This window comes from Poromitra crassiceps (genome assembly GCF_964638095.1).
Source record: "Poromitra crassiceps genome assembly, chromosome: 25".
Lineage (NCBI taxonomy): Eukaryota > Metazoa > Chordata > Actinopteri > Beryciformes > Melamphaidae > Poromitra > Poromitra crassiceps.
In genome coordinates, this window is record NC_139649.1 from 13,949,384 (window position 1) to 13,967,083 (window position 17,700).

A 17,700-nucleotide genomic window follows, 5' to 3' on the forward strand; every position below is an offset into this window, starting at 1 on the left:
CGCCTCTGGTGAAATAAAATCGTGGCGGTGGTTTCAATTGTTTTGAGAGTGAAAAAAGTCCGCTTGTCAGCGCTCCGCTAGGCCGCAGGCGGGTCTTTGGTGAAGCCGCGGTCTTGCCTGGTGAGAGGCCGCCGGGGTAGAGGCTACTCTGTTGTGCCTCTCCCGTCCCCGCGCAGCGCATGCATGTGAGTTTGACTAACAACAAAGTGATATCCATTCTCCTGGCCGATTGTCACATTCGCCCATGTACACTGTAGGTCATTTAGAGGCACCAGTATTTCATAAACAGTTTAAAAGTTATGTGGATGGATTTAATTGTAACATTATGTTATAGCCTACTTCGGTGTATAGGCGGAGGACAGATATGCGGTCGCTATGACGACCAGCTGTGGGCAGGGGTGGGCGGGGGCAGATGATCGGCGGTCGAAGCAGAACATCCATCGGGCCGAAACGAGTAGAGCCGACTGGTGACGAGCTGTGCAGGGCAGTAAAATGTGGTGGAAATGAGCCATATATCTACAGCAAAGAGCTGCCCATATCCTTGTCCTTGGGACAACATCTGCCCCTCATGAGGGAAGAAGACATTGGGTGGGTTATGCTGTCAGAGGGTGAGGTCATCCCGGAGCGGACGTGGTTGAGATGGGGTGGAGTGGCGAGGGCCGGGGTTATCACAGCACGCTGAGTGGTCAAATACTGATGCTGTCTGAATGGGAGGAGGAGGAGAAGAAGAGAGAGAGAGATTATCTGGACTATTGAGGAGAGAGATGAGAGGGTGCATGGTGAGGAGGTGTTTGACCTATCACACTTGTAGAATGATAATACTGTGATAATATATATACTACCACACAGTATATATATATAATATAATATATATAATACTACCACACAGTACATTTTCCAATGTCAATATGAGTCCTAATGACAATTCTCCTTTAATAAGGGCCAGTTTGACATTCATTTTGTGGAAGCTGTCCTTCTCTAACGAGGTTTGCTCCAGAGGTTCTGGGTCCTAAAGCCCCGAACGCACTGAAAGCGTTAAAGAGGGCATGAAACATGTTTGATTATATGACTCTAGTTCATTTGCATTTCACCTCAGACAAGACAGGACACTGCTTTCAAGTCTGAAATGTACCTAGATTTGCTAGAAAAATGAACAACACCACCTTTTTGCTAAATAGGGCGCTGCTTGATGACGTCACTAGGTTGACTCTACAATACGCGATATTTTTTTCCGGATGATGGCGAAGGCTGGAGGCACCCTCTCTGCCTGTGATTGGCCTAGCGTCAAACGTTCATCCAATCACATTCGCTCGGCTATCCTGCGTCTCTTTCTGCAGTCTGTGGTCAGACAGACAGCAGTTTCGCTTGCTAGCATGCATGAAAGACGCCACTGTGTGTTTATGTTTTTGATATAGTCGAGTCGCTGGTTATTAATGCTGCCGCTACTTTGGCAGTGCACGTATGTAGCCTGCAGACAAATAAAAAAGAAAATATAAAAGATTAATGAGAATTGATCAAGGGTTATATAAAAACAGTGTCAATGCCCATTTACTCATTCTAACACAAGAGTGACATGTATTTTAATTGAAATATGTATCAGTATGTGGTGTTTGCCCAGCCCTTCATTGGGAAATGCAGCTTTATGGAGTGGGATCACGTGGAGATGGTCTTCAGAAACTTTGATGAGATTGACAGTAAGTAAACATTGTTTCAGATACATGGTGGAGTTGTGGAAAAGTGTGTGTGAATTTGGAAGAGGAGTGCACCACTAGGTGGAGACATGCATCCATAGCAGTGTTGATTTCGTAGACGAAAACTATGAGGAAAAATGTTAGTCGACTACCTATTTTCACTGGTGAAAACTAGACTAAAAATGTTAGGGAGGGACGAATTGGGAAGAGATCCTATCAGAAGAGAAGAAGTTAAACATCTGTGTCTGTATTGCACATTCAAACTTTAAAACAATTCCAGAATAACAGATTAATATATCTTTACAATAAGTTTGGAAATTCTAATGAATAGTTACGGTTTTCTTTGACTAAGATGAGATGAAAATACTTAGACACTTAGTTGATGAAAACTTGACTAAATAAAATCAGGATGAGGTTGACTAAATATGATAAGAGCTTAAGAGAGAAAGTGGATTATAGCTCACTCAGATAAACATGTGAATGTTGTGTGATGGACACTGTGGACAGACTGCAAAGAGATGCAGACATGTCATATTGAGTGTAGAGCAGTTTTTCAAAAATATATTTTTAAGCCTAGCGGCAGCCAGGGGCAACCGCTAGAACAAAAAACATACTTCCGATGTCAGTAAAGTTTCAGCTCTCTGTGGTTTTCTGTCTCATAACCCTCAGCTCATGTCTCTGCAGAGGTCAGGGGGGGAGAACATCCCCCCCCTTAGATCCAGGCAGTGCCAGCTGAACGGGATTAGAACCCACAACCTCTGGCCCCGGTGTCTCTGTGTGTATTATTCCTTCACACCACCAACTGCCCTTCACACTCACAGCTCTTCTCCGGGCACTCTTGTCTCTTCCCTCTGCCTGTCACCATTCAAAACTGACTGAGGCTCGAACCCACGACTGCAAAAGTGGCTGAGGTCTCAATATTGCCGGGCAGCAAGCCTACTCTCTGTGCCACCAAGTCAGACTGATTGAATGAGGTTTTCTCAGGGCTTTAAATGACTCTTTCCTCTGGCTGTCGACAATCAAAACTGACTGAGGATCGAACCCACAACCTCAAAAGTCACTGAGGCTCAAACCCACAAGCACCAAACTGCTAAACAGCAATCCAACTCTCTGAGCTAGTGGGTCATAGTGATTAAGACTAGAAGATTAAAGTATAGTCTTTATGCATCTTAAAATATGTTTTGAAGGGACCTTTTAAGTTGAATATTATTTTAATTATATTAATATGACACGAGTTTCTATTCGCCGTGCACAGAAAACCTTTTACTTTTATGCTTGAGTACATTTCAGAGCCTGTACTTTTTTCCTTTTACTTGAGTAGGCTACGGTAATTAAGTTGAATCAGTACTTCTGCTTTACCAGTCTGTTTTTTACACAAATAACTGTACTTCTACTTAATCAGAGCAACGCTGTGATTACATTTGGAATGACAAGAAAAAAGTACACGTCTGTGCAATAGGCTAAGTAGGCCTAAATAACTCAGATATAGGGTTTGCAATTGTAACGTTCCATATAATGAAGTATCTCATGCTTGTTGATTTAATGATTGTTTTGCACCTGCTGCTCACGTTTGAGATACTTCTGGCTCGCCTGGAAAGAAGGTGGGAGCAGCCGAGTACAGTCAGCCAATCAGAGGCAGAGAGGGGCGGGTCATGCCTTCGCCTAACCTTCGCCATCATGGGGAAAAAAACATCGCCTACAGTACAGTATAGTAAGAATTTTGAACGTTTTGATGACTCAAAACAACCACAATCCAAGTCAGAAACACACCAGCATATGCTGTGAGCCTGTTAAATAAAATACCAACACTTAACCAGTCTGTACAGTCAACTAGGTGACATCATCAAGCTGTGCCCTATGGCAAAAAGGTGAGATGTTCATCTTTCTAGGGCTGCGTTCCGATCAGCTAGTAGTTCCCAGTGAAGTGGACTGCACAGGGTATTCAGCCATGTTAAGTCATATGGCTGAATACCCTGTGCAGTCCACTTCCCTGGGAACTACTAGCTGATCGAGTACATTTCATCTTCATCTTGTCTGAGGTGAAATGCAAATGAACTAGACTGATATGAGTAAATGTTTCATGTCGTCTTTAATTGACGCACATCAATGTTCCTATAGCGCACTGCAGGCAAAATACCTTCTGGGAAAAGGTCGCTATTATGTAGGCAGGCACAACTTTGTATGCTTTACAGGTACCCCCATTCATTTTCTATAATCCCAAAGTTACTTGGCTTCTGGCTCGTACTTATATTTCAATTAAAATATTCTTGTGGATGCAAATTTCAATGACTGATGAATAAAAAGATGTTATACTGTAGTTTTGAGCCTCTGTCAGTCAGCGGCTGTTGGAATCGTCTTACCTGTCTGTCTGTCGTGCACCGAGGGAAGAAAAAAGGCAGTGCTGCGGGAGAATAAGAAAATGCAGCAATCCAGTCTGTCCAAACTTTCGCCGATTTAATCTCATCATGAGATGCAGGGAAATATACTTATATTTTTGCTAGCCGATGTGTTTAGAAGAGCATTCTCACTTTGTTCAGACAGTCCTGCTATAGTGTAATTTTATATTTGACATGCTTGCTATATTTTAAGCTGCCATGAGATTTGTTTGGGGAGCCAAGACTTGCGCTTCCATCATTGTTTACAGTCCGAGGACATCTCTTATTCAGCTATAGTGTACCGGCATCTGTTTCTAGAAATTAGCCGAAATGTCGCCTGCACCTAAAACACTTACAAAAAGTATCGAATGATTAACTCCAACTCCATTTAAGCGGAAGTCTTGACGCAGATGTCCAAACCCCAAAATATATTTGTCCCAGAGTCTTATTAGGCATCAGACGGATTAGACTCTGGGTAAAATATCAGACATCTGTCCCAGTCTTTGTAGGGAAGTTGTCGCTTCCGCTTATTTTGTCCTAGATTATTTAGGTCGGAACTCGCCACAGGTGATCAATCAGAACCACGGAGATGTCTTTCAATCTTTATTGGAAGTATCACAGGCAGAAGTAAGGCAGCAGGTCAAGTACATGGCAGTGGCACAGAGAATCAGAGAGAGAGAGTAGGGAGAGAGAGTGGAGCTAGTGGACAGAGAGAGCGATAGAATGAAACATCACTTATTTATACTTTGGCATGTATGACATCACAGCAGCAAGTATGACATCACCGATGACATCACTGATGACATCATAGCAAACTATTACATCACCGATGACATCACAAGTGCAACTGCCATGATGACATGCAACAGTGACATCATCGTTGGGTCGCTGGTTTGAATCCGGCCCGTGGATGTTCCCAGGCATGGTCTCATCAATTGGTATGACAGGGCCTTTTCTACGGGGCAGCTCACCCTTCCCCAGGAAAATGGGGAAGGGTGAGGAGAAGGGTGAGGTTATTTTTTAAAATGTAGTTTGGGTGTAGTGTTTATAAGATGGGTCCAGAGAGTTTCCTCCTGTTCCTCAATTTTTTGACGGAGGCCCCTATTCTCGGCATCGCAGGCCGCAATCTTGGTGGCCTGCTCCCTCAGTTTTTGGCAGAGGCACCTCTTCTCGGCATCGCTGGCTGCAAGCTTGATTGTCTGCTCCTCCAATTTTTGGCAGATTAATCTCTTCTCGGCATCGCAGGCTGCGAACTTGGTGGTCTGCTCCTCCAGTTCTTGGTGGAGGTCCTTCTTCTCGGCATCCCAGCCTGCAAAATTGATTGTCTGCTCCTTCAGTTTTTGGCGGAGGCCCCTCTTCTCGGCATCGCAGGCTGCAAACTTGATTGTCTGCTCCTCCAATTTTTGGCAGAGGCACCTCTTCTCGGCATCGCAGGCTGCAAACTTGATTGTCTGCTCCTCCAATTTTTTGCAGAGGTCCTTCTTCTCGGCATCCCAGGTGATCTCCCCCTCCAGGTTTTGGAGGTACTTTTTTTCCGCGACATCGAGAAAGTCTTTCCTAGAGCTCTTCATTTTTTCTGGTTCCTCCTTGTGGCTCAAGCCCTGGCTTTGACGTTTTGTTTCCTGCATATCACTTACTTATCAGATTATTTAGGTCAGAACTCGCCACAGGTGATCGAGAAGAACCACGGAGTTGTCTTTCAAGCTTTGTTGGAGTAGGCAGAAGTAAGGCAGCAGTGGCAGTGTGGACAGAGAGAGCAATAGACTGAAACGACTGAAACATTGCTTATTTATAACTAGCAAGTATGACATCACCGATGATGACATCATAAAAACAACTATGACATCACCGATGACATCACAAGTGCACCTGTCGTGATGACATGCTACAGTGACATCATCGCTGGTTAGTCTTCAGACTGATAGACTCTGGGTGCCCCGATTTGTAAGTGATAAAACACAAAAGCCTTTATGTGTCCAGACAGCTGAGACAATAATCCAAAGTCAGTCACCTGCTGAGAACAGTCTGGCATTAAATTTGGCATTACATTTTTAAATTAATTTTTTGCAGAAAAAATCTGACAAAGTGGTGAGAAATTCCATTTGTTTCCTTTACTTACTTTACTTTACTTTATTTGTTTATTTGGATGGGACAATGCACAATTAATGAACACATTGAACATGTCTTTCAATCTTTATTGGAAGTATCACAGGCAGAAGTAAGGCAGCAGGTCAAGTACATGGCAGTGGCACAGAGAATCAGAGAGAGAGAGTAGGGAGAGAGAGTGGAGCTAGTGGACAGAGAGAGCGATAGAATGAAACACCACTTATTTACACTTTGGCATGTATGACATCACCGATGACATCACAGCAGCAAGTATGACATCACCGATGACATCACTGATGACATCATAGCAAACTATGACATCACCGATGACATCACAAGTGCAACTGCCATGATGACATGCAACAGTGACATCATCGTTGGGTCGCTGGTTTGAATCCGGCCCGTGGGTGTTCCCAGGCATGGTCTCATCAATTGGTATGACAGGGCCTTTTCTACGGGGCAGCTCACCCTTCCCCAGGAAAATGGGGAAGGGTGAGGAGAAGGGTGAGGTTATTTTTTAAAATGTAGTTTGGGTGTAGTGTTTATAAGATGGGTCCAGAGAGTTTCCTCCTGTTCCTCAATTTTTTGACGGAGGCCCCTATTCTCGGCATCGCAGGCCGCAATCTTGGTGGCCTGCTCCCTCAGTTTTTGGCAGAGGCACCTCTTCTCGGCATCGCTGGCTGCAAGCTTGATTGTCTGCTCCTCCAATTTTTGGCAGATTAATCTCTTCTCGGCATCGCAGGCTGCGAACTTGGTGGTCTGCTCCTCCAGTTCTTGGTGGAGGTCCTTCTTCTCGGCATCCCAGCCTGCAAACTTGATTGTCTGCTCCTTCAGTTTTTGGCGGAGGCCCCTCTTCTCGGCATCGCAGGCTGCAAACTTGATCGTCTGCTCCTCCAATTTTTGGCAGAGGCACCTCTTCTCGGCATCGCAGGCTGCAAACTTGATTGTCTGCTCCTCCAATTTTTTGCAGAGGTCCTTCTTCTCGGCATCCCAGGTGATCTCCCCCTCCAGGTTTTGGAGGTACTTTTTTTCCGCGACATCGAGAAAGTCTTTCCTAGAGCTCTTCATTTTTTCTGGTTCCTCCTTGTGGCTCAAGCCCTGGCTTTGACGTTTTGTTTCCTGCATATCACTTATCAGATTATTTAGGTCAGAACTCGCCACAGGTGATCGAGAAGAACCACGGAGTTGTCTTTCAAGCTTTGTTGGAGTAGGCAGAAGTAAGGCAGCAGTGGCAGTGTGGACAGAGAGAGCAATAGACTGAAACGACTGAAACATTGCTTATTTATAACTAGCAAGTATGACATCACCGATGATGACATCATAAAAACAACTATGACATCACCGATGACATCATACAACTATGACATCACCGATGACATCACAAGTGCACCTGTCATGATGACATGCTACAGTGACATCATCGTTGGGTCGCTGGTTAGTCTTCAGACTGATAGACTCTGGATGCCCCGATTTGTAAGTGATAAAACACAAAAGCCTTTATGTGTCCAGACAGCTGAGACAATAATCCAAAGTCAGTCACCTGCTGAGAACAGTCTGGCATTAAATCTGGCATTACATTTTTAAATTAATTTTTTGCAGAAAAAATCTGACAAAGTGGTGAGAAATTCCATTTGTTTCCTTTACTTACTTTACTTTACTTTATTTTGTTTATTTGGATGGAACAATGCACAATTAATGAACACATTGAACATGAAACAGATACAGTCACCTGAAACATGGTAAAAGTGTAAAAAATTGCCGGATTTAGCACAAGGCTAGTTTCCATCCGCAGTCCCCAAACATAAAAACAGAGGAATATAAAACAGTAAGAGCTACATACATAGTTAATGGAAAACACTCAAAAAAGAAAACAGATAATAAAGTACACTCAAAAATACAAAACCGTCAACAACATACTACAAGTGTTCACATGTATGGTTGGCTTTCAACCATTGTTTCAGTTTATTTCTAAAAGTGGCCAGGGTGGGGCTTTCCCTCAAGGAAACTGGGAGACTGTTCCACGTTTGACTGCCTTTTATAGACAGGACGTTTTGACCAAACGTGGTCAGTCTACATTGGACCTCACAGTCACCTCTGGTGTCTAACCTGTTGCCAAGTCCAGTGATTCTTTTCTTGTGGATGAATTCCTGAACAGGAGGGGGGGGGCTAGACCGTGTAGGCATTTGTAGATAAAACAAGCACTCTTAAAGACCTTGACATTTTCAAAGTTTAAAAAGTGGTGTTGTTCCAGAATGTTACAGTGATGGTATGATCGTGGTTTTCTAGCAAATACCTTGATGGCTCTATTAAAAAGCTGTTTTATGACTGTGGCACCTGCAAACGACCAGTTTGTGAAGCAATATTCAATGTGAGAAAAAAACATACAATGAAGTTATGCCTTTGTAGCGTCAACTGTTAAGAAGGGCCGGATTTGTTTAAAATTGAATAAATTGAAATTAATTGTGCTTTTTACCTTTTTAATGTGTTTCCTGAAAGATAGATTTGAGTCCAAAATGACTCGGAGCTACTGGAACTGGGATCAAAGTTCCAGTACCTCCCATCCCCAGGAACACATTGGACCTTGTGATAACAACTGGTCGGTTCCAGTGCAAATCAGATTGTTTGAAGGGGTGTCTTCAATCAAGTGACATTTTCTTTTCTTTCGACCTTATATCAGTAGCCTACTCCGGTCCTCAGCATCCCGCATATTGCTGGTTTTCTATCCAACTATCCAGGTAGTTCATTGCATTTGCCTGGTGCCCCAGGTCTACATCCGTAACAGTTCGATGGCTAGAATGAAAATCAGCAGTACTTGAGGTTCGAGGACTATGGAGCTGAGAAAATGACTGTATCATGAGGTGAAACTGCATTGGAAACAACAGGAATTATCTCACCCCATGGCAAAATGTTTGACTTGTTTTAGGAAAAACATGATGTGAAGACTCAACATGAGACCACATGTCTTGTTAGGATGGAGACATGTAGCAGTGTAGACAGTATGATGTGAAGACTCAACATGAGACCACATGTCTTGTTAGGATGGAGACATGTAGCAGTGTAGACACAGTATGATGTGAAGACTCAGCATGAGACCACATGTCTTGTTAGGATGGAGACATGTAGCAGTGTAGACAGTATGATGTGAAGACTCAACATGAGACCACATGTCTTGTTAGGATGGAGACATGTAGCAGTGCAGACAGTATGATGTGAAGACTCAACATGAGACCACATGTCTTGTTAGGATGGAGACATGTAGCAGTGTAGACAGTATGATGTGAAGACTCAACATGAGACCACATGTCTTGTTAGGATGGAGACATGTAGCAGTGTAGACAGTATGATGTGAAGACTCAACATGAGACCACATGTCTTGTTAGGATGGAGACATGTAGCAGTGTAGACAGTATGATGTGAAGACTCAACATGAGACCACATGTCTTGTTAGGATGGAGACATGTAGCAGTGTAGACAGTATGATGTGAAGACTCAACATGAGACCACATGTCTTGTTAGGATGGAGACATGTAGCAGTGTAGACAGTATGATGTGAAGACTCAACATGAGACCACATGTCTTGTTAGGATGGAGACATGTAGCAGTGTAGACAGTATGATGTGAAGACTCAACATGAGACCACATGTCTTGTTAGGATGGAGACATGTAGCAGTGTAGACAGTATGATGTGAAGACTCAACATGAGACCACATGTCTTGTTAGGATGGAGACATGTAGCAGTGTAGACAGTATGATGTGAAGACTCAACATGAGACCACATGTCTTGTTAGGATGGAGACATGTAGCAGTGTAGACAGTATGATGTGAAGACTCAACATGAGACCACATGTCTTGTTAGGATGGAGACATGTAGCAGTGTAGACAGTATGATGTGAAGACTCAACATGAGACCACATGTCTTGTTAGGATGGAGACATGTAGCAGTGTAGACAGTATGATGTGAAGACTCAACATGAGACCACATGTCTTGTTAGGATGGAGACATGTAGCAGTGTAGACAGTATGATGTGAAGACTCAACATGAGACCACATGTCTTGTTAGGATGGAGACATGTAGCAGTGTAGACAGTATGATGTGAAGACTCAACATGAGACCACATGTCTTGTTAGGATGGAGACATGTAGCAGTGTAGACAGTATGATGTGAAGACTCAACATGAGACCACATGTCTTGTTAGGATGGAGACATGTAGCAGTGTAGACAGTATGATGTGAAGACTCAACATGAGACCACATGTCTTGTTAGGATGGAGACATGTAGACAGTACAGTAGTAATCAGAGATGCACTGCCCGCTTAGGAGGACTCCTATTTCTGTGAGGTGCAGCTGGCACTGGAGATATGAGACTGAAGTGAGCTGAGGTGTGTGTGTGAGGGCCAGGGCATCTAGACGGATGTCCTTGTATCACACATCTTGGGTTGTGCGTCCGTGTGTGTGTGTGTGTGTGTGTGTGTGTGTGTGTGTGTGTGTGTGTGTGTGTGTGTGTGTGTGTGTGTGTGTGTGTGTGTCTGTGTGTGTGTGTGTGTGTGTGTGTGTGTGTGTGTGTGTGTGTGTGTGTGTGTGTGTGTGTGTGTGTGTGTGTGTGTGTGTGCGTGTGTGCGTGTGTGTGTGTGTGTGTGTGTGTGTACGCAGTATATCTCCCTGACCTGTCTGGCCTGGAGGTGGTGTGTGTGATAAGCCACTTTCCCTGCTCTCAGTGTGTCCTCACAACCAGACATTTAGCCAAAACATTCCCACACCATCATGGGAACCAGGCCTCCATGAACCAGCTTCAACTAAACAGTGTGTTCTTTAAGGAAAACACTTGACTGGAATCAAACCAACCATGTTAGCCTCTATCTTAGGCCAGTGGAATGTGTTAGTCTCAAGATGAAGACTACAGTTCCCATAAACCATCCTGTCACAAAGAGGATGCCCCCTCATCCTCCCTGGCTTCGCTACTCAGCTTGTCTTTGCCAAGGGGCAACCTCCGCGGCTGAATGAAGCCAATCTGGAAGTGCCTTAAACCTGCATTATTTCTAATGACCAGCAGGGGGCGACTCCACTGGCTGATTGTATGGAAGTTAATGGGAAAATGAACCTACTTCTCACTTGATTTATTCCCTCAGTAAACACTTTCCTATAATGAGTTTATGGTCTCCGTCGCTAGGTTCAAGCCTTCAATACAGCATGATCTTCATTTTGTAAATTATGGTGAAATGTGATTATGATGATAAGACTATATTTTGGGGCATGATTGACAGCACAGCTCGCGGACCAGTAACAGGCAGCGCCGTGGCTCTGTGGGAAACCCCTGGCAAGCTGCTTCTGGCTCCAAAGATGGGAACGGTCAAAAATCCCAAACTCAAGGCTTCAAAGCAGGAATCCACAAATCAATGAGTGACCTCATGGTAGCTACGTCCATTTACAGTATTATACAGCCTATGCTCACAATGTAAAATACATAGATGCTGGTAGAGGCGCTGCCAATTTTCTCAGCATCTTCCCAAGCCTTTCCTCTATTCTTTTCTTTTCTCGATTCTTTTGATCTGTCCATGATCTCTCCACCCAGCTGAAGACGTTCCATCTGTTCCGTAGGGAGGATCTAATGATCTCTCCACCCAGCTGAAGACGTTCCCTCTGTTCCGTAGGGAGGATCTAGTGATCTCCCCACCCAGCTGAAGATGTTCCATCTGTTCCGTAGGGAGGATCTAATGATCTCCCCACCCAGCTGAAGACGTTCCCTCTGTTCCGTAGGGAGGATCTAATGATCTCTCCACCCAGCTGAAGACGTTCCCTCTGTTTCCGTAGGGAGGATCTAATGATCTCCCCACCCAGCTGAAGACGTTCCCTCTGTTCCGTAGGGAGGATCTAATGATCTCTCCACCCAGCTGAAGACGCGTTCCCTCTGTTCCGTAGGGAGGATCTAATGATCTCTCCACCCAGCTGAAGACGTTCCCTCTGTTCCGTAGGGAGGATCTAGTGATCTCCCCACCCAGCTGAAGACGCGTTCCCTCTGTTCCGTAGGGAGGATCTAATGATCTCTCCACCCAGCTGAAGACGTTCCATCTGTTCCGTAGGGAGGATCTAATGATCTCTCCACCCAGCTGAAGACGTTCCCTCTGTTCCGTAGGCAGGATCTAATGATCTCCCCACCCAGCTGAAGACGTTCCCTCTGTTCCGTAGGGAGGATCTAGTGATCTCCCCACCCAGCTGAAGACGTTCCCTCTGTTCCGTAGGGAGGATCTAATGATCTCTCCACCCAGCTGAAGACGTTCCATCTGTTCCGTAGGGAGGATCTAATGATCTCTCCACCCAGCTGAAGACGCGTTCCCTCTGTTCCGTAGGCAGGATCTACTGATGCGACTGCTGACTGAAGCTGTGTTGTGTGGTCTCTCTCTGGCAGGTACCTGGCCAAGCTGTCGTCGGTGGGGAGCATCAGTGACGAGGAGACGTGCGAGAGGCTACGAGGCCTCATCCAGAGACAGGTACACACCCCCCAACTCCAAGCAGTATTCCACTTCCTTTTAACCATTTGGCACTTGGTTATTTGACATAACGTTTGTGAACCGATTTTGTAATGGAAAATTATCGACAGCAATCTTCTGCAATGCTGAAGAACATAGCTCACAAAATACATCTTAGAAGGGCCATAATTACTAATCAATCAATCAATAAGCACTTGATCAGCTCACAAAATACATCTTAGAAGGGCCATAATTACTAATCAATCAATCAATAAGCACTTGATCGATAATTTTCCATTACAATTTCACAACCGATCCTGCGGCTGTGATTTTCAACTGTTGATTCAATGTTGCCAAATAGCATTTTTGATAGAAGAGAACATAGCGGAGGGATGCCATTCATAGGCAGAGTTTGCCGGACCTGATCCACTCTAAATACTAATTTTAGGGTCAACCAAGAATGTAGCTATTTGTCCTTGTAGGGATCACTTTTGATTCAATGGTACCTGCAAGTCTAAATGAAATGTTCTTTCTGAATGCAGCAACATTGTGGGGGTCACAATCAGATTGACTCTAACTGAGACTCACAGCCACATTCAAGTTGGGATATTAATATGAATATGACCACAAATACACAAGACCGTCAGCAGCATCCTCTTTGTGACAGAAGCAAACAGGGTCTATGGTAAATGAGGCTTTGGGAATCACTTGCATTAACAATACCACTGGTGTCCACCATGGTGTCATTTATTTTTACGTTTGTTTCATTTATTGTACTGTACGATGCTGCTGTACCCCAGTGTTCTCACCCCTTTTCATATCAATGACCCCGAATTTAGTCCACATTAGGGCCACGGACCCACCATCTGATCTGATTTTGTCTCTTGGACCCAAATCTGAGAATATTTGTATGATCAGATATGATATTGTCCTAAAAGACTGCCTGTATTGTAGGCAGAGAGATAACAGAGAAACTATGATCAAACAGTCACTCTTCTGCATGCTGCATGGTGTTAACCGCTTGTAAATTAAATCATTGTGAAGTTGAATAATTCATCAGTTTGCTGGGGAACCCCTGTAACACCCTTAAGGACCCGGGTGGCCCCTGGACCCCGTGTTGAGAAGCCTCCACCTACAGTACAGTACCTAATGTAATGTCAGCTGTGTGTGTGTGTGTGTGTGTGTGTGTGTGTGTGTGTGTGCTCCAGGTGCAGATCTGTAAGCGCAGTGTGGAGGTGATGGACGCAGTGCGTCGAGGAGCCCAGCTCGCCATAGACGAGTGTCAGTTCCAGTTCCGGAACCGGCGGTGGAACTGCTCCACCTTGGAGACCATGCCCGTGTTCGGCAAGGTGGTCACCCAGGGTAAGCTGCACAGCGCGCGGGTCTACGTCTGCCAGCACACGTGATGATGTTGTTGACTGATCCTGCTGTGAAATCAGCACCTAAATATGACATTATGTCATTTAGCTTTTGACGCTTTTGTCCAACGTGACTCACAATAAGTACATTTAGATTTAGTCAACAGTAGTGAAACCAACTGCGCATCACAGTCGTCATCAGCTAAGACTAACCCCCAGGGTCAGTTAGTTAAAGGAAGAGGTCGTTCGAGAAGGGCCCAGCTGTGATCTCAGCTCTGATATCAGTTCAAATCCTTTCAGACTTGTCTTTAATGTTGCATCTATGTGGATATAAACTCTATGTGGATATATATTGTATCTACAGTATGTGGCTATATATTGTGTCTATGTGGATATAAACTCTATGTGGATATATATTGTATCTATGTGGCTATATATTGTATCTATGTGGATATGTCATATTGTGTGATTCTAAAGCAGCAAAATGAATCAATATGTGTGTGTGTGTGTGTGTGTGTGTGTGTGTGTGTGTGTGTGTGTGTGTGTGTGTGTGTGTGTGTGTGTGCATTAGGCACCCGTGAGGCAGCCTTTGTGTATGCCATCTCAGCAGCCAGTGTGGCGTTTGCGGTAACGAGGGCTTGCAGCAGTGGAGAACTGGAAAAATGTGGCTGCGACCGCAACGTTCATGGAGTCAGTCCAGAGGGTAGGTTTCTCTCTCTCTCTCTGCCTGTGTGTGTGTGTGTGTGTGTGTGTGTGTGTGCGTGTGTGTGTGTGTGTGTGTGTGTGTGTGTGTGCGTCTGTGTGTGTGGCTGTCTCTCTCTCTCTCTGTCACATGCACACACACACACACACACACACACACACACACACACACACACGCGCGCGCGCACACAAGAAGTAGACAGAAGAGTATATCAATGTAAAAATAGAGAGAAAATAGCATGATCAAATATATGAAATAGTGTAGTAGTAGCATTGAAGTATTACAGTAGTACAGTTTGTGCAATACAGAACAATTCAGAACTAGGGATGGGACGATCGAAAATCAATATATCGCAATACAAAAACGTGACGATCCGTATCATTGTGATATTAGCATGCATTTTATTCTGCTGTAGTATCACAAATGAGACGTTTGGTCATCACAATTTCACAAGCTCCCCATCCAATTATATCATTTGCACTTTGTAATGATGATTTCTGTTCATTGTTTACGTTCTAGCGAGCCAATGCTATCGCTTTGTTTTTAGTTCACTTTTATTTGTATGGTGATTGTAATGAATCTTGAACCCCATATTGTCATATCGTATCATATCGTATCGTGAGAGAAGCATACGGTCCCATTCCTACAGATAAGCTCTATAGAGAGCCGCAGGGATGACGTATTTTTGTAGTCAGAACGCGGAAGTCCCGGACTTCCTGGTTCTTCACTGTTTCTGTCTATGGGATTTTTGAATGGGTTTTTGCCGCGATGCTTCAAATAAGGTCTCTGGGCAAGGCAAGCTTAATCAAACGCGAACCAGAGTTCAGTCGGATAATCTTCACACATGAGGACCACTTTCATGAGTTTTGTAGCGTAAATGCGAGCCCTAGAAGTAAAAAGCTTGAGCTAAGCTAATCCAGAACTACACACTGTTAGGCACATAGGCTTCCATGTCACGTCAGCACTCAACCTGGACTGTTGTTGATGTGTGCACTGATTACCTCGGGCTGAACGGGCTGAACCAGGTGAGGGAAAGAGAATTTCCGTGTTCGTCCTTTGAAGTGGTGACGTTATTGACGTATATATCCCCATCGACTCAAAAGTGTAGTCTCATTTAGCCGTTTGCTAGCTAGCCGCCCTTTTAAGTAAGGGATAATGTATACTGAGCCGGTGATTACTGTGGAAATAATGACCGACAGGTGAGATTGAGCCCGACGCGCAGCGGAGGGCTTAATCATTCACCTGAAGGTCATTATTTCCAGTAATCACCGGCTCAGTATACATTATCCCGCTTAGAACACGGCCTACAACTAAATCATTCAATAATCTGACAAAAATAATTATTCAAATTGATTTTTTAATAGCGTTTTCAACACAAAGTGGTTTCATTCGTAATTGGCACACAAGACACCACAGCTGCAACTGGTTGGCCTAATTAGTAGGCTAGTGGTTGCTGACAAAAGGCTCTTATCAACTGATTAATCCAGGTGTGGCAGAGCAGCGGTCGGTTGTCGAGAAATAATGGCCGGTGAATATTGTTGATTGACCAATCAGAATCGAGTATTCGAGAGAGCCGTGTTCTAACGGCACGTAAAAGCTTCAAAACTCATAAAAGTGGTCCTCGTGTGTGAAGATGATATTACTAAACACTGGTTCGCGTTTGATTAAGCCAGCGTTGCCCAGAGAGATTATTAGAAGCATCGCGCCAAAAACCCATTCAAAACTCCCATAGGCGAAAACAGTGAAGAACCAGGACTGTTAGCATCGATGATTTCCGGACTCGTTTCTGCGGCACTCTATTCTATCTGTGTGTAACCTGCTATCTGTCACAGGGTTCCAGTGGTCGGGCTGCAGTGATAACATTGCCTATGGAGTGGCCTTCTCCCAGTCCTTTGTGGATGTGAGGGAGAGGAGTAAGGGCCAGTCCTCCAGTCGCGCCCTGATGAACCTCCACAACAACGAGGCTGGCAGGAAGGTAACTCTCTGTCATTCACTCAAGTCATTTCAATAGCACATGAAAATGAAGGAAGTGGAAGTTGTAACGTGCTCATAATAGTATGGGTCAACATGGTGCTGTTGCAGGCTGTGTGGCCACACACCCACAGTGGTTTGGTTTCTCTTACAGGCCATCCTGTCCCACATGCGTGTGGAGTGCAAGTGCCACGGCGTGTCCGGCTCCTGCGAGGTGAAGACCTGCTGGAAGGCCATGCCGCCCTTCCGCAAGGTGGGCAACGTCATCAAGGAGAAGTTCGACGGCGCCACCGAGGTGGAGCAGCGCAAGGTGGGCACCACCAAGGTCCTGGTGCCGCGCAACTCCCAGTTCAAGCCGCACACGGACGAAGACCTGGTCTACCTGGACCCCAGCCCGGACTTCTGCGACTACGACCCGCGCACGCCGGGCATGCTGGGCACGGCGGGCCGCCAGTGCAACCGCACCTCCAAGGCCATCGACGGCTGCGAGCTGATGTGCTGCGGCCGCGGCTTCCAGACGGAGGAGGTGGAGGTGGTGGACAGGTGCAGCTGCAAGTTCCACTGGTGCTGCTACGTCAAATGCAAACAGTGCCGCAAGATGGTGGAGATGCACACCTGCCGGTGATGGGGTGGGGGGGGGGGGGGGGCGCGTGCAGAGGGCACCGCCCGACGAACAAAACAAACGCCCCCGCTCACCTCCTCCACTTTTACCTGGACCAGAGTAGAGGGAGAGGCTTGTGTACCTCCCTCTTCTCCCACTCGAGAGCACCCGGCCCTCACGCCCCTCCACCCCCAACTACTGGTCAATGGGAACAGAATGACAGACACAGACATCCTTACTCATTTTATACCACCTTAAAGGATATCATTATCAGATCATTATGCATGGGATTTGCTAAAAAAAAAAGAGGCAAAAATGCTTCTCTCTCTTTTTGTCTCCCTTGCCTCGCTCTCACATTTTGATTGTTGTTGTTTTGTCATGGTTGTCGATGCTTTCTTATTTTTGTAATGTTTAACTTATTTGACGCTGTC

The 17,700-nt window shown here is 45.1% G+C and overlaps 1 protein-coding gene across 1 annotated transcript in view; it reads left to right on the top strand.

The window, feature by feature from the left end:
- The window catches only part of wnt4 (wingless-type MMTV integration site family, member 4), a gene marked incomplete at its 3' end in the record, with an annotated part of 36,083 nt that extends 18,790 nt beyond the window's left edge, over nt 1-17,293 (top strand). The window contains exons 2-6 of the mRNA XM_083660788.1: nt 12,576-12,657; nt 13,845-13,998; nt 14,566-14,697; nt 16,530-16,672; nt 16,823-17,293. Of these exons, the coding sequence (XP_083516914.1) occupies nt 12,576-12,657; nt 13,845-13,998; nt 14,566-14,697; nt 16,530-16,672; nt 16,823-17,293 (982 nt within the window). The remainder of the gene's footprint in view (nt 1-12,575; nt 12,658-13,844; nt 13,999-14,565; nt 14,698-16,529; nt 16,673-16,822) is intronic.
- Nucleotides 17,294-17,700: the final 407 nt, after the last annotated feature.